Consider the following 26,635-nt stretch of genomic DNA (forward strand, 5'->3'; position numbering starts at 1 on the left):
TAGAAAAGGGAGTCAGTCTCTTCGGAGTCTGAGTCAAGCTGTGCTTCTCCAGCCCCACCCCTCCCACTCTCAGAGCTCCTGGGCCTCGACCTCCATGCAGGGAGGCCCAAGCTGCTTTTCTCTACCTGTGCAGTCACCATAATGAAGCTGCTGGCCAATGAGACCACAAGGGAAGAGCTGCACCAGATGTAAACTTCACAGTGATTTATAGAGCAGAGCTCTTGGGCTCGGCCTGGTGCACAGCTGCTGCTCCAGCCGGCCCGGTCTGCCCACCCCTTTCTGCCTGGCCCTGCTGCCTCGCCTGTTCTTGGGGAGATCATAGAAGCAAAGGTGGGGGAGGAGACTGGGTCATGAGACTGAACCAGTAAAAGTCAGCACCAGCTAGAATGGGGTGTCCTGGAGACCCTCCCTGGGGCCGAAAAGAGGCCCACCAAACTTTGAACAAATCAAGTTTCTCACACTTTTCCCATCAGAGCAGGGCTGATTTTCCTGGCATCTCTCCTCACAAGTTCAACACAGAAATATTGAGAGTTGACTGTATTCAAGGGGAAGGTCTAGAGATTGAATGGAGTCATTCTTGCCCCAGAGAAACAGTGCAGGAAATATCCTGGGAGACTTGACCGTTTGGCACTCAAGACCCCAGACACAAGGCCATTGGCGTTTGATGAGAATACCCATGCTGGGCTCTCAGCTGCCCAGATGGGCTTAGAAAGAGGCAAATCACCCATACCGGTGAGGTCTGCACTGGACCTCTGGATATGCCCTCTTCATCCTCTGTGCCAAACGTGTCCTCCCTCTGAAAAGCCAGCCCAAGCCTCAGCTCCTCAAAACATTCCCTGGTTAACTATAGTTGGTCACAGACAGCCAAGCGCCCACCCCCATGTGGTGTGTGGATCCCATCCCGTGTGTGGATTAGCCAGGTGTCCTTCCAGGCTGGCCCAGGCAGGGAATGCCTGAGAGAAGGGGCTGCGTGGTAGTCACTGGTGTTGGTCATCACATGGTTCCAGTTTCTTTGGACACATGGTCAGATGTCTTTGTCCTGCCCTCCTGAGTTGCCATGTGTCTCGAGTTGGCTAACGAAATGTAGGTCGAAGTGACATATATCACTTCGTTGTGGAACCATTAAGGACTAGTGCATGACTTGCCCCATCCCCTTCTTCCTGATGTGGTAATGATGGCAGCATGTGTCTACACGGAGCCTCTGTCAGCTAAGACCCCTGCATCGCAAGGTAAAATCGAGCCACCGGCCGAGCTGCAAAGCATGTATGACGTGAACAAGAACTAGACCTTGGTTGCTCTGAGCTACCAAATCCTAGGATTATTTGTTGCTGCATAACCTGTTTGTCCTGATAAATATGTTCTGTTTTTGATTGCCTTTCCCAGACTTCTAGTACACATCAGTGCACTTGGCAGATGCTGCTGTCTGGTCCAGTCCTATAGACCTGGCTCAGTCCTCCTCTGTGATCAAAGAGATAGATGACATTGTTTTCTAGGTGGTAGACCTAAGGTCCAGCAGGTAGAGGTAACCCCCTCAGAACATGTAATCAGAAGCAATGGTCAAAAATTCTCTTCCTTGCCAACCCACACAGGAGGAGCTCTGTGGCCCCAGCCCAACCTGGGGCAGAGTGCAAGGACTTCCCCAGGGTGGGCTGAGCCACCGGTCAGTTTGCAGAGCCCCCCTTCACATTCTAAAGAGCAAAGGCCTACTTTACAGGTGAGAACAATAGGGACTCTCCCCACTCAACCCAGCACCAGGGATCCTCAAGAAGCCCGGGAGGCAAGGCTGTACTCACACTTGTGGCATACTGAATGTCCTTCCAGATGGAGGTTTCCCGGGACAGGTCGGAGGCCTCAAAGAGGTTGTCCAGGATGACCTCTCCGATCATGTCATGGCGGGAGAAGCGGTCGAAGTCGAAGACACTGAGATGTAGCTTGCGGTCGGCCAGCTCCTCATAGGGCACCGGGAAGTGGAAGTTCTCATCGAAGGTGGGGTTCAGGGTCTTGCGGTGCACCCGGGTCTGCAGCTTGCACTTGCGATCTGGCAGGAGGTAGATCTTGACATAGGGGTCTGAACTGCCACAGAAGTCCTTGGCAGGGAGGTCGAAGGCCTTCAGGATGCGCACGATCAAAGTCTCACTCTCGTAGTCATAGCGTAGGCTGAAGTTGATTTTTCCACAGCTCTTGGCGGCCTCAGACTTGGCATCGTCCCCGTCCACCGACTTCTGCTTGTAGAGCTCGGGCTTGATTCGGCCAATGCTGGTGGGCTGCTCTGCCGCCGGCGGCAGCTCATTGCCATAGTCCACGCTGGAGACATGCATCTGCCGTGGCAGGTGGCGCTTGAAGGATGTGTGCCTGGTGCGGGGTGGGAGGGGGCAGGGACAGCGGGTCACAGCTCAGGGGGAGAGATATGCAGGCCAGCACCTCCTGTCTGCCCTGGCTCATCCCACCCTTTGCGGGGGCCCTTTGCCTCCTGCACACACTTTGTGCACTGGTGGTTGTGAGCAATACAAGCCTCTGGAAAGTAGTTGGGATGGGGTCTGGTATATAATAAACTCAGTTCATGGTAGCCTTGGCTGCCATTCCCAGCACACGCCCACCTATTTTCTGGGTTTCTTTCCTAGTATATGTGACTGGTTTCTACCATGAAAGCATGAGACCCCTTCTCCTACCCTGGATGCCGCTGTCCCTCCAGCATCATCAGCAGCACCACCCCCTCCATTGTAGTTAACATTTATTGAGCTTGGGAGCCAGACTGTGTAGGTTAATATTGGCTCTGCCACTGTCTGGTTATGTGACCTTGGTCAAGTTCTTTAACTTCACTGTGCTACAAAATGAGGATAATAAAAGTAGCAACTGCATAGGATTACTGTGAGGATGAACCAGATTAATACACAGAAAAGGCACTTAGCACAGGACCAGATGTATAGTAAGTGATATATCGTCAGCTCTGGATTGCCAGATGCATTCCTTCCTTGGCTCCTCACAGCAACCTTAGGAGTCATTAGTCCCATTTTACAGTGGGCGAAAGTGAGGCCTAAGAAAGGTGAGCTACGGGCCGGAAATCACATGATCAACTCTGACAATGTGACTCCCCGGCACTTTGAATCCTGGACTCCCTATTGGCCCAGTCTCCTTCCCTTTGGCTGCTCCCCTGAGAGCCTGGGGAGACATTGCAGGGACCCAGGAGCCCACATGAGCCCTAGGTTTGAATAAAAATACAGTGTCTCATACTGCACCGCTTCCATTTCGGAGTTTATTTATTTATTTATTTTTGTTTCTGAGTTCAGAGCAGACGTTTGTCATTATGTTGTGGGTGCTGTCTCTGGCTTTCTCAGTTAAAGGATGCCATGTATACAACTGCTGTCCTGCAGGGAACCCTGTCAGAGGTCATAAAGGAATCCTATTCTCAACATGTTAGGACCCTCTGGTCTTGCCTCGCGTGCAGCGCAGACTCTGATCTGCAAGCTTTACTGGCCTACCCCTGGACACACACGACCTCGGACGCCCCTGGGTCCTTGCACATTCTCTGCCCTCTGCCTGCAATCTTTCCTTCCCTCCAAAGGCCCCGCCCCGCCACGCGTGCACAGCCCGGCGCCCGCCCCGCCGCACGCACCCACCTCCAAGGCTCCCCTTTCCCGCAGCCCTTCGGGGTGCCCGCCTCCCGGCTCTCCAGGCAGAGGGCGCGTGGTGCCCTCCCGGCCCGCTGGCTCGCTCGCTCCGCCCGGGCTGGGCCCCGCCGCCCACAGGGAGCGCGGAGGCCGGCGGCCAGGCCCCGAGAGCCCCGCTCACCTGGTGGACGACGCGGGCTCCGTGGTCTGTCGCTGCAGCCGCGTGTGACGCATGATGTGCTCCCGGACAGACATCTGCACCTCGGCGGGGATGTCGGGGGACGTGTGGCTGATCTTCACGGCCGCCTCCAGGAAGCCCAGCGCCGCGCCGTCCTTCAGCTTCTCGGCCATGACCCCTCTGGGGCCGGGGCGCGGCGCGGCCTCCGGGGCGGGGTTAGCGGGCGCGGGACTGGACGCCTCCTTGCTCCTCCGGGGCATCCAGCACAACTTCCAAAAGAGAAAGAGAAAAACTGCCACCAGGGCCACGCCACACACAATAACCACCACTGCGAGGAGGCTGACAGAGGTGCCTGCCCTCGGCAGGAGCCGGGCAGGAAGGGACAGGGACGGACAGAGGTGGGCAGAAGCAGGGAAGGGGGTGGGCAGAGGGGGCACACAGAAGGGACAAAGACAAAGGGAGAAGAGAGAAGAGCGCTCGTGAGAAAGCTGCCGGCCAGAGGACAGGTGGTTTAGGGGTGCCGCTCCACAGTCCACTTTGGGAAACGTCTGCAGCCTGGCGCTCGCCTCCCCCACCCCTCACCCCTCCACGGCTGCCAGCCTGGGGAGCACCTGGGCGGCCTCCCCCACTGCCTATGGGCACGTGCACAGGGAAGGGAAAGTAATTTAAATAGCAGCCTAAGCAAATGTGCAGATTCCTGAAGCGTTCACAATCGGATGCTGTTTGAATTTCTATTAGAGCTGTTACTATGGCCAGACTTACAGCAGAGTCATTTTTGTGTATACAGCTTCTCTTCCTCAACAGGCCATGTGGCCTCGGGGACCAGAGGCTCAGCCAACTCCATCTCTTCCCTTACCCCACCCCTGGGGAGCCCAGAGCCCACGCGGGAGCTTAACCGTCACAGCTGACTTGATGCCAACGAGGGGCAGGGATCAGGTCCCCGGCTTCTGCAGAACTCTCAACTCTGCTCATAGCAGGCTCAGTAAATACTTGGATGAAGTCGGAATTTGACCTACACAACTTATTTCAAAGCTACATTACAAGTGATTCCTGTAGCTGGCTTCTCCCATTCCTGGGCTAGTTGAGAGCTTTGCTGTAAAACCAGCATTTTTGAATGTCGCAGTTGGTTCGGAGGCAGGTGCTCACTGTCTTGCCCCCAGCCCACCCCCGACCCCAGCAGGAAGCAGGATGCCTGTTATCCCAGAAGAGCAGCCAGGATGTCTCCCTCTAGAAGAAATGATTAAGCAGATCTCCCCCCCCCACACACTTTTGGAATGACCCTTAGATCCCAAAGCCTCTTCTCCCTCTGAGAGGTCAGAAGCCTCCCAACCAATGGGACACTGGTCACAGTGTGCTCAAGGGTCACTTGTCAACTTTGTGAACAAGCCTGCAGAGGAGTATTGCCTCCTCTGGGTGAAAGCGGAAAAGTCAAGAAATTCCACCACCATCATCATCATCACACCAAATTTCTGGAAACTCTGGAAGAGGCCAGATGCCTTGGTAACTGGACCTGTGCTCCTGTACCCTTCGGAGGGAAGGGGTGTGTGTCCTCACCTGTGTGGCCTGTGTGGCCCCTGCAGGCCTGTGGGTTTGCAGGCCCTGGATTATCCTGGCTCAGTGCCCTAGGAACCTTAGGATCTAAGGCGAGAAATGACCCTACAAGTACTGAGGCCAGGCTGTGCTTTTGCAGACAGAAGCAATAGTCCAGAGAAGGGACTCACCTGGGGTCCCAGGTCAGACACAGAGCCTGGACCAGGGTCCAGATGTCCACCACCCAGCCTGGGGCTCCTTCCACTGTCCTAGCCTATTTGTTCCTGATTAAACTGTGGGCTGTTGTAACTCTGTGTTTTCATATTTGTCTGACTCGGGGCCTAGCACAGAACCTGGCACATGAGAATGCATGAGTGAATGAATGAATAAATGAATGGCACATACAAGAGCTAGAATTATTTCTTAACCAGCATTTACTGAGCACCTGCTACACGCCAGGTGCTAACCTAGGCTTGCAGTACCAAGATGCCAAGTCCCTTGTAGGGGGAATCCAGAGTACTCCAGAGTTCTCTTATAGCACACAGGCACCAAGAAAAGCTGTCCCCCAGCCAGAGAACCTTGGAAGGAGGTGAGAGTGTCAGCCACCTTGTCTGGGGAGCTAGGACTGCCTTCTGACTCCCTGGTACTGGCGTGGATCAACTATGACAGCCACCCACAGCAACCCCAACCCCCTGCAGAGACATCAGAGCCTCTCCCCGGCCAGAGGAGCTGGGATTTGTCCTTCACCCGGACACTGCCTGGGATCAGGAAAGCCAAGTCTAAGTTCATATTTATTTATTTATTTATTTATTTATTTATTTATTTATTTATTTATGAGAGACACACAAAGAGAGGCAGAGACACAGGCAGAGGGAGAAGCAGACCCCTCACAGGGATCCCGATGTGGGACTCAATCCCAGATCCCGGGATCATGCCCTGAGCCAAAGGCAGTTGCTCAATCGCTGAGCCACCCAGGAGTCCCCTAAGTTCACTTCTAAAGGTCTCTAGTGTGGTGTGCATGCATCCTGGGGGCACAAGAGAAAAAAATATCAGATTGTTTTCGTATTTATTATCTTGAAATCAATAAATCAGAATTGCAATATACAGGTTGCTAGTAACAGAAATGATAGCATTTTGTTTTTGGATTTAGTTAAGTTTTAAACATTACAATGTCCAAGGTATGAAGCGCTTTTTACGTATTCACTCATATCATACTCTCTGGCGAAATAGATATGATTATTATTTCCTTTATGCATATGAGAAAGGTGAGGCACAGAGGATTATATTGCCTGGGGTCACACAGCTGGTAAGCCGTAGAATTGGAGACACAACCCACATGAGTATGGAACATGGGAACAAATATATATTGGAGGCATTAAATCAAATAATTTGTGTTGTTATGAGTCCATTAGCTAAATGGTTTGGAGACAGTTTCTTTAGGCCCTGATGCCCCTGAGGTTCACCAGCAAAGCGACCACAGATACACGGGTTCCTTATTCTAAGAACCCAGCCATCTCTAGCCCCTTCGCAGTTACATCTGTTCCCAGTTCCAGCTGTTCTGGATGCATTCTCTACAATGAGTCACCTTAAAACAAAAAGGTATTTCTAGGGCTTTGCTTTCCTTTGATCATACATCTTACTTGCTCTGGTAATAATTAGAATTTTAATGAGAAAGGGGGAGAAATGGGGGGAATCCAGAGAGCATAGAGTGCATTTAAATGTTCAGCCTGACAAAAAAAAAAAACCTGAATTCATAAATGAAAAGAGAGGTGGGGGAAGGGGGCGGGCCGAGGGAATCAGTTTTCCTCTGTATGGCTGCTATTTGGAATGCTTGCGCACATGTCCCTCCCCCTACTCTCTTTCGCCCCCACCCCCACCCCCCCACCCGGGCTGTTGTTCCCTCAGAGCTGTGATTAGGGCAGGCAGAGGTATGGATTATTTGGAATCGGCACCCAGCACTCAATACTGGTTATGTAAGACTGAGAGGCCCTTCCTCTGCCTGGAGAATCTCTTTCCAGGACACCTCACCCACAGGCATTACACGAGGAATTGGGTTCTGTTGCTGAGTGGATTCACCCACCAGGGACACAAGACAGTGAGCAAGTCCAGAGCAGAATTAGGACAGGGCAAGGGTGACTGTACAGGATTTAGCCGCTGTAAAATCACCACATGTGGCCTTAAACACAGCCCAAAGAGCCTGGTTAAAAGGTTCACTGAACCTGGGAAGGTGAGGCTCCTGTATGGTCTAAGGGCTGTACCAAGGCCCAGATCAGCCACCAGATGTGCCTTCCCAACCCAGGTCAGCAGTGGCCAACCCATCAGGGCATATTGCCCTCTAGCAAGTCACAGGTAGCCTTCAGAGCCTTTCTTCCACTTGTTTGGCCTGAACCTCGACACTGAGGCAGATGATTTTGATGAGCTACTCAGCCACCTTTTGAGTCCTGACCCAGTGCTCTGTATATTTCACACTGCCATCTCATGCTAGCTTCCCGACAAGAGAGAGGCAACCCTCCAGAAAGGAGAAAGCCCTCACCACAGTACTGAAAACGAAAAAGAACCTTCCTAAATCCCTGTATTCTTTCTCCCTCTCTTCTCCTTTTTTATTTCCTCTTCAGCCTGGAGAAAAAGAATTGTTGTCCTGGGGTCAAGCTGGGCGCCTCAAATGTCCATTTCCATTGCCTTTGAACTGTGTGACTTTGGCAAGCTACTTAATCTCTCAAGCCTCACAATCCTCATCTGTGATAGTATCTACCTCAGAAGGTCATTGTGAGGTTTCAGGGAGAGCAGAAGTGCTGAGGACAGTGTCCAGAATGTAGTATATTGGCCGTTTCTATTAGAGTCACCTAGTTTTGCCCAGTCTAGTTTTGAATATCCCCTCAGCAGAACACCCACAAGTCATGAACACTAATAGAACTTTATCTTTGTCATTACAAACTAGGAACGATCGTACTAGCAGCAGAAAGAATATAAGTATTGCATATATAGCTAGATCTCAAGACATACTAGGTACTACATGAGAGCTCTCACATCTCCTAGTTTTTCTGTCAATACTCATTGGTTTGCTACTTGTCCAGTTCTGCTATTACTGTCACCAGCCATCTGGTAAACAGGAGTGAGCTCCAAAGGAGTAAAAAGAAAATCGTAGGAGAAAAATCCACAGTTGAGAGAACATGCTATGGTTTTGCGAAGTTCTCTCGGAAATTTGGAAATGCAACGTCACCTTTAGTAGGTTACTTAGTTAACACCCCTAAACTGAGTTAATTTATCTTTGAGGGGTACACACTAATTTCTTAGGGAGATGGTAAAGATTAAATGAGATAATGTAAAGGGCACGGTGGAAGGAAATAGCAAATAATATTACTAGTATTAATATGAATGGTTCTGCCCAGAGTCTTCTCGCTTCCCAGACTTGGTGCTGTTCCTTCCAGGCTCTTGGGCCTCTGCATTTCTTGCTGTCTGATCTCTGGGTTGTGCTCTTTTGTGTCTCTGTGCCTGAATGAGGGATCCTCGGCCCAGGTGGTTCCTGCTCCCCACAGGCTTATCCATAAACCATTTTCCAAGGGTCGACTAGCAACCTGAGGCCCTGGAGCCAGCTTTCTCCAGCTTTGGGGCAAGTAGAGAAAATGGTCCTTTCTTTTCACTTCCTCTCCCCAGTTTATCTTTTTAGTTACAATCTGTTAGCAAAAATGCCTGTTACTGTTACAAAATGGGTTTTCCTAACGTCGAAACCTATTAGAAAAACGGGAACAATAGCAGGTGATAAGAGCTGCTGATGAATCCTAACACTAAGGGAGGGGGCTCGCCAGAGCTCTGTCTTTGGAGAAAGGAATGTCAGCATGGAGAGATAAGGAAGCCCCAGGTTGCTAATTAATAACCCAGCATTTTCCAGAGAGAGGGAGGGAGGCCATGAGCCATTACCCCTGCCAGGCAGTCTCACTGAAGGTGACAAGCATTGTCTGTCCTCGTGGGCTTCAGGGAGATCTTCACTTCCCTGGAGAGAGGAGGGGCCCAAGGTCTCCTGGATGCCTCTCCCTGTGGTCTGATATCTCCCTTCCTTTTCTCAGAGGGCCCTGCTTTGGGTCCATTCTGTATGAAGTAAACTATTTTTGACACCAGGGATTTAAACCTGGGAATTCTGATGCCAAAATTCAAGCTTCTGAGCCAGGCCCCTGAGAGTACTGTGGGCTGAGTAGAAAGCTGGACAGGAAGGTGGCAGGGGGGGCATTTCTTTGTTATCATCAGGAGGGTATGGGACACAATTTCTACTATTTGGCCTGATCTTCTGTACCTGAGTAGTAACCTGGAGACTAGGACTATGACCAACCTCCTCATCCCCCATCTCTTTCTTCTTCCCTAGAAAGTATAGACACTGAACGTTACACACCAGGCACCAGGCCAATAACCAGTGGCCCCTGGAAACACCTTGTCCAGAGATAGATGTCCCTGAGAAATACCTGAGAGTGCATGTATATATGTGTGTGTGTGTGTGTGTGTGTGTGTGTGTGTGTGTGTGTGAGTTAGGGGAACGGGGCTATTCTGTTCTAAGCCTTACAGATGTGGTCCATTAATAATAAACTCTGCTGTGGCTTGTAAATTTATTAGGAGATGCTGGTGTAATTAAAATTCAGGGTTAGAGGGAGGAGGGAGCAGAGAGCCTCTGCTTCCATTCCTTCTTTCAGAGATCCAGGCCGAACCACCGATGGGGATAATTAGCAGAGTCCAAACAGAGAAGGAATTAATGCTCCTGAAAAGCTTCGATGAAGATAGACAATGCCAGACTAATTATGGCCGCACAAGCTTTATGACTGGACACGGGCTTCCACCATCATTAGGGGATTCAGAGATAAACCGGAGACTAATGCAGAGTGCTATAGCTAACAGCGGTTGACATTAATTTAGCAATTATTAGTATTATTATTTTGGTAGATGGTAACTGTACATTTCCACCCGATTGGTCAGGGCTTGGAGCCTCTCTGAGATGTGGAGTTCAAGGCCCCAAGTTGGCAGGGGGGAGAAGGGGCATGGCAAACAGAGAGCCAGAGAGATTCTTTCTCTCTACACCCCCCTTCTTGTTTACACCTTCAAGTACTGAGAGGAAGGTCTGCCTAGGTCCACACGGAGCAAGAAAAACAGAGCAGCAATAGAGAGAAAGGAGGGATGAGACAGTATCAGACACCTAGAGTGTCCACAGCTAGATGTCCTGCTTGGGCAGGACTTTCTCTTGCTCTGCTTTTTTCCACTCCAGACAGCCTTACACAGACCCTAAAGAAACCTGGCAGGATCCAGATGCCTCAGTCTTAGTCCTAATTTTCTGCAGTCCCATGTTATGCCCCCAATTCTGTGGACAGAGTAACAGAATAGTTAGGACACATCTTCTGTACAGAGCGTGGAGGGGAGGAGTCTACCATTCCACTCTCAAAGTTCCCACAGACAGAGGTAGAAGAAAACTTCTAGAACTATAAATCCAAGCACTCTACAGATCCTAGATATTTTACCCTAAGGGCTGTGCCCTTAAAGTTCAAGACACACCATAAAGTCGGAACATCACCTAAAGGATGTACATTCTAAAGGATCGTACATTTCACCGTTCCTCAAAGAAGGCAAAATCTGCGGAATTTCTTCTTCCCAACAGGAGGTGAGGGAGTAACTGATTATTTAGTTATAGAAACAGGACATTTGTGTTTTAATGAAATGCTATGCATTTAACTTGCCATCACAAACAGGAAAAATCTTACCTGTGTTGCCAATGGCCAACTTCAAAACCAGGTGACTGAATCACAGAACATATCCAGAGTCATTAGAGAAGTGAACCAACAGTAGGTACATTTCATGGCCACAAGTAAGCCCGAGAATAATCATTCCTGGCTGCCAGCCCTGCAGGGGCAGGGAGGCTCAGGGATCCCCGTCAGTTCCTGAATTTTTTGCAACACCTCTGAAACTCTGCTTACTACCTGAAATCCAGAACCTCCTACCCACCTCCAACACTCTGCAATTTGGCCTATGGAGCAAATGCATTCATCTCCACAAGGTAAATGGCATGAAGAAGATAGAACACTGCCTGTCAGAACTCACTTGCAGGGGTGCGCAGGTCGGGAGGAGGTTGTATTTTAAGGAGGAAAGCAGACCCTTTGCCCCTAGAATGTTTAAAGAAAAATGAACTTGCTTCTACCTGGGACAGTATGTGTAGAGGTGTTTCCAAGTCAGGAAAGCTAAGGAGATCTGATCAAGGTTTCCTGTGCAATTCCTAGCACAGACCACGGCACATAGAAGGGTCCCAGTAAATAGAGAGTAGAGTCCAAATCTCTCAAAGTTGAATTTTGGGGTGTTACTAGAAATCCTGTGAGCTAGAGACTCCCAGTAGGAGGAAGGCAGGAGGACACAGACAGAGGTAAAGAGAACTGGGCATGCTCTAGTCACTTGCATTTTTCATGACGATACAAATAAAAAGATCCAGCATTTCTCTGACTGAAGAATCTAGCCCTCGGCAGTGGCTCTGGGATGCAAGGAGTAGGCTAGACCCAGGCTACCTGGGCGCCTGGTCCTGAACTGCATGGCATCTCCCCAGACTTGTGTTCACTTAAACCCCAAGATCTCAAACCCACTCTCAACCACTTTCTTTCTTTCACTGTGATCAAGGGTCTCCTTCTGCCTCCTCCTCCCTTCCAGCCCACTAGCTTGGCACCCTGGAGGCCTCCAGAGGCTTGTGACTCAGCAGCCAAAGTTCAAGTCCCCCAGGGCTAACGAGGGCTCAAGCAGCTTGCAGCAAAGGCACACTGATTCATCGGAGCCTGCTTGCTCCTAGTCCTCAACCTTCTCTCATCCTCAGCTTGGCCACCAAGTACCTGTCATTCGACTACAGGGTGTCCCCCGGGAGTTGAGACACCACTGCCTCCCTGTATCAGAATGTTCCACACACACACATACACCCTCCCCAGCACATACATTTCTGCTCTGAACAGACAGGGGAGGAGGGCAGCCTCCACCCCAGGTGGAACTCGACAGGTGTGTTCTTACCTTGAATTATCCCCTTTAGGGTTTAAGGAGTCAGGACCAGCATTGAGGCCCCCACTGGAAACAAATTTTTGGAGGAGAGGATGGAAGGGAGCTGGGTAGACAGTCAGGAAGAGGCTCCCTAGCTTGGGGAAAATTATGCGTCTAGGGGGTATGGGGAGTGGGATGGCGTAGCAGATGATGGCACCTGAGAACCAAAATCTAGTAACACTTGCTGGGCCTAATCTATTTGGAGATTCTTCAAGAGGGAGAATCGGCCTCGCCAACATCCATCACTGCACCACCCTCTGAAAGTTCTTCTTAGGTCTAGCCTTAGTCCTTTCTGCTGCAGTAATCGACCCATTGATCAATATTGCCAGGGCCAGAGAGAGCGCACGCGAGAGAGCAGCGCCCCCTACAACCCACACGGGGCTGAGGTGCGCTCCACTACTGCAGGCGGGACACAATCCCCCCCCTCCACACACACACACAACCCTCCCCTTGGCCCACTGCCTGGCTTCTGTTCCTCTGCCCACCCCGGCGGCCCCGTTCCTAACCTAGGACTTACCAGCAGCTCTGACCTTTAACCTCAAGTGACACCAGGGCCCCGAGACCTGCGGCCTCTGGGGAGCTTACCCCACCTGTACCTGCTCCGGGAACCGCCGCCCGGGTCCCCGGCTTCTGTTCCCTGGAGACGCGCTTGGAGACCAAATTCCCGCCTCCTGCGGCCCCTTTCTCCCTTGCCCGCCTGGGTGTGGGGGGGACGCAGGGGCGACCCCCGCCTACCCCTAGGCCCGGTGCCACTGGGGTCAGAGTCGAGGGGCACGAAGGAGCGGCGTCTGCGGAGCCGAGGGAACCCCGGAGCCCGGGTCCCCGCGGGCTCTCCCCACCCCCACGCCGCATCCTCTCGTCCTCCCGAGGCCTCGCACTGCCCCCGCCCTCCCCCCGGAGGGGGCCATCGGGGCTCCCGGTCGCCCAGGACCCTCCGGCCGTCGGCATCGGGACAAAGAAGCCCGGCTGCAGCGGGAGCGCGGCCGCTCGGCGCCGGTGCGGCAAGGAAGCCCCGGGCCGGCCGCCACCCGCCCGCCTCCCGTCGCCGGGGCGCGACACGCCATTGCCGCTGTCGCGACTCCCGAGAGACGCCGCAGCTGCGCGCCGGGCCCGCGCGCTGCGGGGCTCGGGCTCCCGACTCACCGGCTCCGGCGAGCTCGCCTCGGCTCGGGCTCCCGCCTGGGCTCGGCGGCCGCGCGGGGCTGCGTCCGGCGCAGGGTCCGCGCCGTTGGCGCTCGGGCGGGAGGCGCCCGCTTGGCAAAGTCGGCGAGAGGCACCGGCTCAGTCGCGCGCCGGCCGCGAGTCCGAGTGAGTCAGAGAGAGACCGAGGGAGCGAGTTATAGGGGCGGGGGCGGGGGCGGGGGCGGGGGCAAGACGCCGAGACACCCTCCCCCATCCCGCCCCCCCCCGCCCCCCCGGCGGAGACGCAGACGGCCACTCGCCGCCCGAGACTCGCTCGGACACAAAGACCTCGTGCCGCCGCCCGCAGACGCAAGTTTCTCCCCGAGACCGGGGGCTCGGACGGCCTCGCCCGACAGGGCAGACCAACGGGCGCGCAAACCGACAGGCGGACCCTGGGACCTCGACAACCTCCCCCCACCCCGCCTTCCCAAGAAATGAGTTCCTTCCTCCGCCCGGATGTCCCTGGTCTCCTACTCGCCCCACAGACCCCTTCCCTGGCAGGTCGCCCGCTGGGTGAGCGGAGAGACGCCAGGGAAACTGAGGCCCCGGTGGGGCGCTGCACCCCGGGAGCGCGGCTTTGCACGAGATCCCCGCAGAGTCCCACGGGAGGGGGCTCAGGGATTCTCCACCTCCCAGGTCCCCTTCACGTCCCTCCGCCTGCCCTGCGGGCGATGGAACGGGGCACTGGCTGGTTCCAAATTCAGGATCCTGAGCCTAGAATTCTCTGTCTAGGTTCGGGGCTCCCGGGGCCGGGGCTCCGGGGAGGGACGGCGGCCAGGGTCTGGGGTTTCCCGTTACCTGCGCCGGCCGCGCTCGGGCTCCTCTCTGGGGGCTGTTGCTCGAAGCTCCGACAGGTCTCCACGTCCAGCCCGAGAGGGGGCGGCCGGGCCCGGCACAGCGAGGCCAGGAGCGCGAGCGCCGCCTGGCACCGAGGCCCCCCGTTCGCCCACACCCCACTCATGCCCGGGACACCCCGGCGCCCGAACCCGTGCAGCCTCTGGACTGGGGTGGGCGACGCGGCCCCAAGAAGACCCTCCCCGCAGCGGCCCCCTGCGGCTCCGTTCGGCTTTTAATCGGCTCCCCGCAGGGTCTCCGCCCCTCACGTGGCATCCCGCGGCAGCTGGCAAGTCTGGCGCCTCGCGGCCGCCCCCTCTGCACCCGGGGACGGGTCGGAGTCCCGGCGGGTTCGAGGCAGCGGAGCCCGGTTGTCCAGCACCGCGGAGGGTGCAAGGCCCAGGAAAGGGCCTGGGATCTGACTCCGCATCCCCTGCCTGCTGTGACCCTGGGCCTCTCTGAGGCTCAACTGCCCATTCTGTAAAAGGGGCATAATGACTGCGAGTGCTTCACAGGCTGCGGGGAATAGAGAGACGGTGTTTGTGAAGACACTGGGGAAATTGCCACACGCCGCACAAGCGGCGGACGAAATAGATAAATCCATTAGGGAAAGAAAGATGACCCGGCGGGGAGTGGGGAGCCAAGGTTCCTCACGAGGGAAGTTAGTCGGACGACCCCCCAAGTCCCAGCTTCCGAGGCAGAGGACCCTAAGACTGCGGGGCTATTCCAACTGCAGAAAGACTTTCTGAGCCCCGCAATCCTGCGGTCCACGGAACCGCACGTTGCCATGGCAACGAGAGGCAGCGGCCGTCTCTCTCCATGGCAACGGGAGGGGAAAGTTTCTGGCAAATAGGGATGGGGGGCATTTCAAGAGGGCGCTCCGTCGCCGCCAGACCCATCTCCCCACAGCGGTGCAACACCACAGGAGATCGTGTGTCTTGCTATTAAGCATAACCAGGGCCAGAAAGACCGAACTAAACGGGAGGGTTGAGGCGACACTTAAGGCAGACTTCCCTCCCAGGGACTGCGGCGTGAGGTCCAAGGGCAGGCTGGCTGACCGGCTCCGAGGCGTCGCGCTCCGTGAGCCCCTGCCCGTGTGCGGCTCACCTGAAGCTCCAGGCTCAGGTCCCTTTGCCTCCCCGGAGCTGGGAAGGAAACTTTAGCTGGAGCCTCCAGAAGCCTCGGGGCTGGCGCGTGCCCTGGTGGCGGGTGGGGGAGGAGGGTCTTCCCTCCTAATTATCACGCTAATTGGAAGTGGCTCGGGCGGTGACTCACGTTCCAGAGGGAGGAGATTCCGAGCCCCAGCTCCTGGCGGTCTCCACATGCGCCATCTGCGCCAGGCGCTCTGGCTGGCCCTCGGGCTGGAGAACCCCGGCAGCTCGGCCTCGGGGACTAGGGCCCAGCCGCGGCCTGAGGGCGCCCGGCTCCCCCGGAGGTCTGGGCGCGGAGGACGCGGTCCCTGGCCCTGTCCACGGTGCTGAAGGCCCAGCTGGTGGAACCGCAGAGGGGGAGCAAGGGGAGGGGAGGTGGAGGGTGGGCAGTCGCGGCGGGTTCACAGCTTCCACCCTGACCTCCCGAACCTGCGATAGGAGAAGGCTAGGAACTCAGGCCAGCGGACCTGAGCTGGAGTGAGCCCAGAGACACTATGCAATCCAGGCTGCCTTCCTGAGGGAGGTGCTCAGTCGCTGTTCTAAGAACAGGTGAAGCTGTGGAGTCCCCAAGCGCATCCCAGTGCTTCTAGAACCCACCTGAGGAGTCCAGGAGCCCTGTCACCTCCTGCTCCACCACCCAATGCAGAGCTCAGCACTGGAGAGGCTGCTTGTTACATGTTCATTAACAGTTTCCCAGGCAGCAGGTTTGTGTTTATGTAAAATACAAATGGAGAAGAATTGCTCTCTGCCCATGTTTATGGCAACTCTGTCACTCCGCGGTGATTTCTCCCTCCCCCTCCCGAGTTCCCCGGGAAATTCACAGAACAAAGCGCCTTGTTTTGCCTTTGCAGAGAATGAAAAAGCACAGGACCTTCCAAGGGCCCAGGCCTGTGATGCAGGGAAATCAATATTTTGTTTTACAATGACTGGGGGGATTTGCATCTAAACTGAAGGCAAAGGAGCCTGTTTGGAGCAGAGCAGGTGGCAGGATCCGAGAATTAACAGATAATTTCTCATTGTTCCCGGATTCAGCCTCCACACTAGGCAAACGGTTCTGCAGCGTCTCTGGCGCCCCAGCAGCAGCTCTGGACCTGGCATTTCTCAACAGAACGGGGAGGAGTTTCTGCTCTGACAGGGCTGCGGGAAGGGGCTGGGGCTCCAGGATCAGTCAATAACTTCTTGAATTTGGAGGGCATGAATGAGTGTGTATGAAAGAGACAGCGAGAGAAAGAGACATGGATGGAGACAAGAGAAAAAGGCAAAGAATCAGACATACAGAGACAGATAGAGGAGGTACAGGAGAGATCCAGAGAACAGGGAAAGAGGGACAGAGAGACCTAGACACATATAAAGGAACACTCATCCAGAAACACAGATGAAAGAGAAACATTTTTTTCTTATATTGAGAAAAAGCCCCACCTTAGTTTTCTTCTTTGCTCCTCTCCCTGCCCCCAGGTTAATGCTGATACCTGCTGGTACTTGTGGTCACATAACCTGCCACAGACCAGCCAACCAACCAACCAACCAACCAAACAAACAAACAAAAACACATAAAGATGGGAACTCTTCCTCTCTAAAACCCTTTTTTCTGACAAGCCCACTCCCATATAAAGAGACCAAATTTAGATTCCCAGAGTCCCACCCAGACCTGAAAAGGGAAGGAGGTAGAAAGGAGTAGAATTGCTGCCCCTCAGGGCTATCTTTCAGAGAAATACCATCTGAGTTTCAATTTAGGGGTGGGATGGAGACAAAAGGAGCAGAGATTGCATTGCAAACTAAGTAGAGCTCCAGGAAGTTGGGTGCCAGGACCGGTGCAAGTCACGTTCCTTGTCAGGGTGTCAATGTCCTTATTTGTAAGGTGATGAAGTTAGATGAGGAGTTCTTCAAGGCTCATTCCAGCAACAGCATTCTAGGATTTTTACATGAAGGGAAAGGGGAGCGCTGAGTGGGGAAAGGAAAAAGGGACAGAAGAGCAGTGTTTCTGGCTCTAGAGATAGTGTCCAGACTCACTTTGGGCTTCCCCTCCCCCATTGCTCTCATCTCATCTACACTGTGGCTGGAGCCTCCTGAGTCTGGGCCCCCAGCCCCTCTAGGCCAGACTGCTCAGAAGTGGGGAGGGGGACTGGATGTGGGGTAGGAAGCAGAATGAAAGGAGATTTGGGGCAGAAACAAGCAGCCTCCCATTCCTATGCCCTCTTCTCCTCAGAAATAGCCAAAGTGCACATTCCCTGCCCCCACCCCCAATTCTCTTAGGCAGTGGCCTAACTGCCCTTGGACAGGTCCCTGCTCTGCTCTGAGCAATAATGACCTGCTGAGTTATGCTACAAAAAAAGTAAATTAAAACAAAATAATAATTTCTAAAAAAAAAAAAATTAAACCTCGGTAGGAAATTGCTAATGCTGTAGGCGAGAAGAATGAGCTCCTTTGACATGAGCCGATGTGTCATATTGTCTTTCCATCTCAATGCAATTTCTAAATAGGGAGCCCTTTCCCCATTCCCTCCTCCCCTCCAAGCCCCCAGTAGAGATGTAAAGGGAGCAATCTGACGTTCACAGCCTGATTGTCTGACGTTCAGGGAGAGGAGAGAAAAAATACAAGTGTACTCACTGCTTTGTCAAATGGATTGGAGCCAAGAGGGCTCTGACCCAAGCTTGAGGGCCCCTGATCTCCTCTCCCCACTGCCCCTGTGTCCTGCTTAGTGAGGTATGTGGATACTTTGTGCCAGGGTTTTAAATTAACTCTAGGAAAACAGATATCAGTTGAACCTGTTTCACTGCTGGTGAAGCATTAAGTCGATGTCCTATATTGGGGAGTGGGAATATTTTACACCATTATTTAAAGCAAACACTGCTATGGAATCCCTATGGGATTTCTGCCAGAACAGCTTTATCAGTATTTCCAGCAGAAGTCCCCCACCCCCCACACCAACATAGTAACTCTAGCCACAGCTAGGTGACTCTGCAAACCATGCCATTCCAGGCCATCCTAACAGTTTTCAGGAATTCCTCTGTGCCTGAAAAGATGCAGAAGACAAAGCCATGCATCAATGCCCAGGTATTTTTGAGAAGGCCAGTCTTGCTTTTATTTTGAGGAAGGTCTTTGACAATTCAAACCTCCTGAGCCAGGGCTATATTTGCCTCTTTCTTATTCCTTCCTCATTTCAGAGGTCTCTTCTGTTCTGTGCTTCTGCTCAAGTGTAGTGTTCCAGATCAGTCTTGGGAAGGCTGGACAGGGTTTGTTGCACCCAGTGGGTTGGGGACTGGGGAAACAGACAAATTCAAGGTCAGAAGGGCAACATCATCCCTGAAAATTTTAGAGTGGTACCTAAGTAACCATGGTGTGTGAGGGCTCTCACTGTACTACTTGAGAAATGAGAATGATTGAAGGAGAAGAGGTAGGAAGGAAGCCAAGTGTTCTCCTCTTCACACTGACCCCATACAGAAGAAAGAGCACAGGTTTTGGAGTCAAGCAGACCTGTGTTCGAATTCAGCCTCTATCATTTACCAGCTATATCACTTTGGGTGCCATACTTTAGCAATCTGAACCTCAAATTCCTCATCTGTAAAATGGGACATAAAAGGCCTGTTTTAGAGCATACAAAGGTTATATGAGTTAGGCTAAACACCTAATACACTGTGACTGATTTGCAGCAGATGTTAATACAAACAACAGTTCTTGCCCTCTCTCTGTCTCTCAGATCCTAGAAGGCCATCCATGAGGCACTGTCCAGAGGTTAACCTATATTCTTCCATTGGACAAGTCCCTGCACATTGCAAGAAGGAATTTGTCCCCCCCCCCCCACCTTTTTTTAGGGTGGTGGGAGGGGTAGATGGAGGGAGAGACTCTCAAGCTGACTCCACGCCCAGTGCAAAGCCCAACACCGAGCTCAATCTCACCACCCTGAGATCATGCCCTGAGCTGAAATCAAGAGTCGGACACTTAACCAACTGAGTCACCCAAGAGCCCCAGGAGTTTATCTCATTTAATCTTATAACAACCCAGAGAGGCAGAATGGGTGGATGCTAAAAGTCCATTTGGCAAATGGGGAAATGAAGTGACTGGTCCCTGGTTGCATAAGCTAGGAGGTGCCAGAAAGAGAGAATCTAGGCCTTCTGATTCCTGGTTAGTACCCCTTCCTTGTACTGGGAAGGATAGTGAGCGTGAATATTTTTTTTAAAGATTTTATTTATTTATTCATGAGAGACACAGAGAAAGAGACAGAGACACGCAGAAGGAGAAGCAGGATCCCTGCAGGGAGCCCTATGCAGGATTTGATCCCAGGACCCCAGAATCATGCCCTGAGCTGAAGGCAGACACCACTGAGCCACCCAGGCGTCCCTATTTTTTATTTTTATTTTTTTTACAGAAAAGATTATAATGCTTTTAAATTGACTTTATAACAAAAAATATTTGGAAATAAATTATAGGGCAGTGAAAGATTTACTCCTGTGTCTCTTTGCAAAGCTCTTGGCCCTTTGATCGTAGCCCCCTGCCATTGCATCTTGAGCCCAGATGCTGTTCTGGGGGGGACAGATAGTGTCATTGATAAAACACAGGGCTGAGGCCAGGCAGCTTCATGGCTTAGGACATGCTTGGCTGCTTCACTCTTGACAGAGATAGAACTCCTCAGAGGACAACTCAGGGAGTCTCTGCTGCATCTGGGTTGTGTTCCATGGTCAGAGCACAGCTTCCAAGAAAGGGCCAAGCCAAGATTCTTATAAGACCAGGACCCCAAAGACTATAATTCTCCCCCATGGAGCCTGGAGAGAGTTTGCCATCTCAGAGTTCTGACTGTTGCACTAATGAAAAGAAACCAGATAAAATGCCAAAACTAATTTAAACAACAAATCCAAAAGGGCTCTGTCAAAACCAGGAAGTCTTAATCCTTGATTTCAATGGAATGCAAGCCAGAAGAATCAAAAGGACATGTTTTGGGTCAGTGGCCTACAGCCATGGGTGGAATTGAGGGGCTGAAGTCCCTAGAAAAAATACACTTGTCCCTCCAGTTTTAGCCTCTATCCATTCTATAAAACAAAAATCTTTTTCCATCCCAGCCCCCAAGACTATCTACATCTCTGCTGTTTGTTAGAGGTACAGTAAATGATTTTAATGGGTCAACCCCCCAACATTTATTAATATTCCCTTACATTCATAAAATGTGGGACAGTTTACACAACACTTTCCCATTTGTTATCTCACTTCAGACAACAACCCTGAGCAGCGATAGATATTTCTTATCCAAAGGATAGATATTTCTTATCCAAACCTTTGTGGTGGGTTCGCAAAGAGGCTAAAAATAACTGACTTGGGGTTATAGCTAACAAGTGGCAGAGCCAGAATCTGAGCCTGTCCTTTCACTCCATTCATTCACTCAACTGAGCATGTACTGAGGTCCTGGGCAGACCCGGCTCCACACCAGCCACAGGAGACGCAGCCCTGTGTGGTCATCACATGCATTGTGCAGAGCCCCGAGTACACAGGCCCTGCCCTGGGGGAATGCCAAGGAGAGAGGCCACATGAGAAATCGGTTTCAAAGGAGTTCTTTGACCTCTTTGCTGCAGATGCCCACATCCCTATCGACTGATATTCTCTCCTCTGGAGTTCCCTCCCATCCTGATTCACTCTCCCCTCTGCCTCCTCCCTGCCTGTCCATTTTCTCCCAGGTTCAGCTCTGGACTCTCATCCCTTCTTCTGTCTCTGCGTAGTCTCTCTGAGTGATCTCATCCACTCTGGGAGCTTCAAACACTAAAGAATACTAGTAATCAGAGCAATACCACTATACATCTACTGAGCACACACTCTGTTCCAGGATCTCCCCTGCTCACTTCCTAGTGACTATAACATTTAATTCTCATGGTGACCCTGTAATTACCTATAGGCTACAGGTACCAAGTAGCAGAGCCAGACTATGAGCCCAGGCAACCCAGAGCCCCGACCCTCAGCACTCCTGATTCTGTCTCTCTGTGGTTCTACCCATGAGTTTCCAAATTCCTGTTCAAACACTTTTATTCCAGACCCTCTAAATCCCCTATGTCCAAGACAGGATTTGTATTCTCCTTCATGAACCTGCCCTACCTCCTTGAAAGGGGACAAAACTAAAACAAACTCAACTAAAAATCTCCGAGGCCTCCTTGATTCTTCGCTCTCCCTTACCCACCACATTCAGTCTGGCACCGAATCCTCCTGATTTTATCTCTAAAACATTTGAACCCCTGTGCTCCCTACCCTTGTCACTGCCCTAGCTCAGGCACTCAGCATTCCTCTTCTGGGTCATGGCAGTTGCCTTACAGGATGATACGATTATGTCACCCTCTCATTTAAAATCCTTTGTAGACTTCCCGGGGCCTTCAGGTTGAGGGTGACTCTCTTGCACATGGCATTCAATGCTCTTCCAGACCTGGCCGCCAACCACCCATCTAGCCTCCTCTCCACACACTCCAGGCATCCCTTAGGCTGCCTGGGCTGTGCTCACAGAGTGTCAATTCCTGTCTCTTATCCTCACATCCTACCCAAACTTCCCTGCTTTTGCTCTTTGTTCGTGTAATTCCTCTTGTCTTCCCCCCCTCCCCTCCCGTGAGCGCTCTAGATTCTGGAACTTCGTAATTTTATGTCTCTGTGCTCTGAACACTTTTCTTGTTTTTCTCATCCCTCAGCTGGTTCTTACAGGATGCAATCAAGCAGAGGTTAGGAGTGTGGGCTTTGGAGTCAGGTTGCCTGGATTCAGATCAGCCTTGTAGTTGCTGTGTGACAGTGGGCAAGTTACTCAACCTCTCCATGCTTCAGTTTTCTTGCCCCTAGAGATGATAATAGAAATACCACTGTCATCATCAGTTCCCTGAGAGGCTTAAATGAGTTGATCACACAAAGCACTCAACAACTCCTTCCCTGACCTCAAAGCCGTCTCAGACGTGTCCCTTTTCTTATTAGCTCATTGTGCACGATGCCTACCTTTGCCAGAGAGATTTGCAACATCATGCTGTTGACTGTGACTAGGCCTTGAGCTCTTCCAGCTGGGGTCTGCGTCTTCTTCATCTTTATGTCCTCAGTGCTTCACATCTAATGCACACTCAGTGAGTATCTGCTGCTTTGAAGAGAGGTGAATGGGTGAATGTCACGTAATGCAAAGTGAGCATGTGAGTGCTGGAAGCATTGGAGCTGAGTTAAATGGGTCCAATCAGGGAAGTCTTCCTGGGGGAGTAGAGTCTTGAGATTTTAGCCAGGTGAGCCTGGAAGGAATTGGAGAATATTGGAATAGCTTGTGTGACAAGGCTTTGGGACAAAAATCTGCAATTTATATAAAAGAAAAACTGAGCAAATTTTCTTGGCCGGAGAACAGACTCCTATGGTGAGTGGTTGTTGCAGCCAGAAGGGAAGACACTGTCCCTGGCGCCCCCCCTCCCCCCCCCGCCCCCCGAGATTATGGTGACCCAGGCAGGCAGCTGGGAAGAACCAGCGCCAATGCCTCCATGAGCACACCAGAGTTTGGGGCATGAAAAGTTTCTTTATGAGAAGAAATTTCTCATTTTTCTCAAGTGTCAAGTCATTGCTGTGGAGGAAGCATGTGTCTGCTGGGGCAGCTGACTGTTTTCCAGGATAAATTTCTGATAATAACACAAAGTCATTACTGTGCAATTAGTACTGCTAATGGGGAATGCAGAGTTCCCTTCCCACTCCCTCCCTCCCTTTTTGCCTCTCTCTGCTCTGTCTCGCCCCTGCGCACTCATACCTTCTTCTCTGACCTCTCCCTCCCAACCTCCAAGCTGGCTGTGGGAGAAGAGGGTCTAGGGTGGCTCTGTCAGAGAGTGGGTTTGCACTCCCAGGCCTCCCAGATTAGCAGGGTGCACATGGAGCTGGTGGAGGAGGCAGAGAACAAAAGCATGGGGATGAAGGGGAAAGAGAACTTAGTTTCAGAGGAGAGCACCATTATAGTTAAAACGGGAGGCACCCACTGACCCCTGGGGCAACCTGTCCTTTGGGGTAGATAACAGCAGTCTGCCACCCCAGGGGCCCTCTCTAATGCCCTGGTAAGAGGGTGATTTGATTTGCCCCAGCTGTGGGGAGCTAGCCCAGTGCCAAGCCAGGTAATGGGGCCGTGGGTGGGTGATGCTCTATTTGTTTAGACTGCTGGTAGGAACCGCAGCTAAGTTCGATGGAAACATATTTTGTTTCACTCTGAGTAATTATTTCTCCCACACACACACACACACACACACACACACGCAACACTGTGTGCACAAGCACACACTCAGGCACTTAGACATACACACACAGACCACACTCAGACAGACACACACCCCCAGGGGGATTTTTTTCAGGCATACTCCTGAAAGCACCTGACAGATTCACTGACATGCTCTCCCTCTAGGAGGCCACTGAGATTTTAGGAACTCTCAGCAATCTTTGGAGGATGGAGAGAGCCTGTTTTGAAACTCCTGAGAAAATCCTGGAGGGGAGGCCCAGAGCCCACTGAGGGGAGCCCAGCCTCTCCGCCCAGGAAAAGAAAGTGGGCCGAAGAGGAAAGAACAGGGAAGAAGGAGGAAATTGGTGAAGCCTCTGGCTCAAGGAGGAGGAATCAAGGATAGGATGTTGCTGAAGTGAAGGGGCCTGGATGCTTCCAGGTAGAGTAGACAGGCCATAGCTCCACAGCTTGGGGGAAGCCTCAGAGAGCAATGAGCGCCTCCAGCCTTAGCAGGAGGTGGATTGGATGGCCTGACTCATCTCATAGCCAATTCTTTATGATTCTTGTGCATGAAAATCACCAAAAACCAATCCCTTTTCTCACAACTATGCTCACCTGGGGAAGATGGTGGGTGGGAAAGGGGGCTTTTCATTAGTCATTGGGTTAACTTGTTAGAGCCAAACCGCACAACAACAAAGGGAAGTCCTTATTTTCTCTGAAAGCCATTCTCATCATCAGATCTAAATGGCCTGCCATTTAGTTGGTAACCTCTGGGAATCCAGCTCCAGCCCTGTCCTACTGGCTAAACCTTCCTGGGCACCTGCCCCTTCTGACTAGAGGCTAGAGTGTGGTGACTGTCCAACCAGAGGCTGTGCTTTGGGAATCTGACAGGAATGAGAGGGTCCTGACATTTACCATAAGCTCTGCAGTGGCAGCCAAGAGGCCACTTGTGCAATACCAGAGGACCAAAGACAAAGGACACCAGGCCCAGAGGCCAGAGCTGAGGTCCCAGCTGCAGACCCAGAATTTCCGAAACCAGGAAGGATGGGGTCAACACTAAGCAGCCCAGGCCCCAGGACAAGTGCCACATACCCTTGTGAATGTGTCAAACTTGTCCTTGTGGGTTCTTGGTGTGCTGTGTGTTTGAGTGGCTTGAGTGAGATTAAAGAATTTAGGGTAGACAGAAAACTTCATCTTTTTTCTAGTTTCTGCCAGTCTTCAGATGAACTGGTGGAGCCACACCAACTTCTGTGATAAAAACATAAAATAAGACCATAGTTAGCTGTCACCCAGAGAGTAGGACAACCCTCACTTTCAGGCCAAGACAACTGGCAATGGGCAAGGCCTAAAGGAAGTTAAGGGTTTGGGCCTTGGAGTTATATCAGAGTTGGATATTAATCCTGGGAGTCTGACTAATTCAATGTATATAACAACCTCCCCTCAACCCAGCTTCCTTTTTTATTTATTTTTTCATCTACAAAAGGGGATAATTTGACCAACTGTTAGAGGTGTCAGGAGGTTTAAGTGTAGATTGTGGTAATACCTGAAGAAGACCTATAAATAAATGATGGCACTATGATTATTATTTAGACTTCATAAGTGATTGTTGAGAGGCCTCAAATACAAGGGGATGGCCCTGCTGGTTGGCCCCTATTATAAGCTACAACTGAACACCTCAACTACACCAAGAACAGTCACATCTCCACAACAGAAATTGTCCTCAGCTCCAGCAAGAGGGATCTGCCCCCAGGTAAGTAGGCATGTGTCTTTGCTGGCCTGGAAAACTTCAGATGGCCCTTTTTTCCCCTCTCTGCTGAGGTGGGCACTAACGGAGGAGGGGGCTGCTGGTTAAATTGAGCTGTTTACACATAAATTATGAATCGGTGACCTTTCCTAGCTTAATTACTCCCACTGCTGGGTGGTCTGGCTCTGGCGCTAGGCCCCGGGGGGCAAATTCTGCTCACAGTCAGCAAAACCTATGGCCTGGAGCTTCTGCTTTTATCCACCCTGGTTTGTGTGGCTATTTCTGTGGCAGGAAAATTCTCTCTGTGTGATGAAGGTCATGCCCTAGACCAGGGACTGGACCCCTCTGGGCTCGCCTAATCCCTTTGACCTTTGCAAAATCACCTTATCCTTCTTTTAAACTTGCTATCCTGACCAATTCATTAAAACAGTTTTAAACATCCAGATTATTAATAAAGCTGTCATAATAGATCTGTGGGTTCTTAAACTGATAAGTAGAAAGAAATATGTTCAGACAAAAAGTGCACAGGGCACTCCATGAAGAGGTAACCCTCTTGGGCCTCATGGGGATCCTGTTCTTTTGCAGCCTTAAGAAAGGAAACACCAAGAAGTTGGCTTTTTTTTTAATTGAAATCTTCAAACACATACAAAAGTAGAGACAGTGAAATGAAATACTATGCACCCATCACCTGGCTTCAAAAATTATTAACATTCTCTTAACGTTGTTTCATCTATCCCTCATCCTTTTACCTTCCTAAAGTATTTTGAGGCACATTCCATTTTATTTGTCAATTCTTCCACATGCACTTCTGATAAAAACTTTATATCTGTATATAAATATTTATCACTCCAACAAAACTAACAAAATAATAATCCTCTCTTATTATTCAGTCCACATTCAAGTTACTCGGTTGTTTGTAAAATCATCTCTTTATATTTGGCTTCTCTCAGTTAGGATCCAGGGTGGTTGGTTTTTAATAGCAGCTTCTGGCTTTCTCTGTTCAAAGTTAGGGACCCAATGGAATGGCCTAACAAGCAGCCAGACATGGGCAATAAGGTGGGGATGAGGGGGGAAAAAAAACCTATGTTTTCCAAAGGTAAGGCCTAAACTGCAGAAAGTAGTTTGTGGATGCCCAACACATGTTCTGTGTTGGGCTTTTGGGCAATGTGCCATGGAGCCTTGGGAATA

General features: G+C 51.6%; 1 protein-coding gene across 6 annotated transcripts in view; it reads right to left on the reverse strand.

Moving 5' to 3' along the window:
- SYT6 (synaptotagmin 6) overlaps window positions 1–14,975 on the reverse strand; it is a 64,666-nt gene extending 49,691 nt beyond the window's left edge. For 4 of the 6 annotated variants that reach the window (XR_005372603.1, XR_005372602.1, XM_038561823.1 and 1 more), the window contains exons 1-3: window positions 14,338–14,809; window positions 3,790–4,055; window positions 1,794–2,352 (exon numbers count right to left, since the gene is read on the reverse strand). Coding sequence is in view for 4 of the 6 variants with exons in the window: in XM_038561823.1 (XP_038417751.1) it covers window positions 1,794–2,352; window positions 3,790–4,046 (816 nt within the window). In the remaining 2 variants the exon portion in view is untranslated. Of the gene's footprint in view, window positions 1–1,793; window positions 2,353–3,789; window positions 4,340–14,337 lie in introns of those variants that run through there. The other 2 variants (XM_038561826.1, XM_038561824.1) reach the window with 2 other exon arrangements.
- Between the last annotated feature and the right edge of the window lie 11,660 nt (window positions 14,976–26,635).

The sequence above is a fragment of the Canis lupus genome, chromosome 17 (assembly GCF_011100685.1).
Source record: "Canis lupus familiaris isolate Mischka breed German Shepherd chromosome 17, alternate assembly UU_Cfam_GSD_1.0, whole genome shotgun sequence".
NCBI classification, from domain to species: Eukaryota; Metazoa; Chordata; class Mammalia; order Carnivora; family Canidae; genus Canis; species Canis lupus.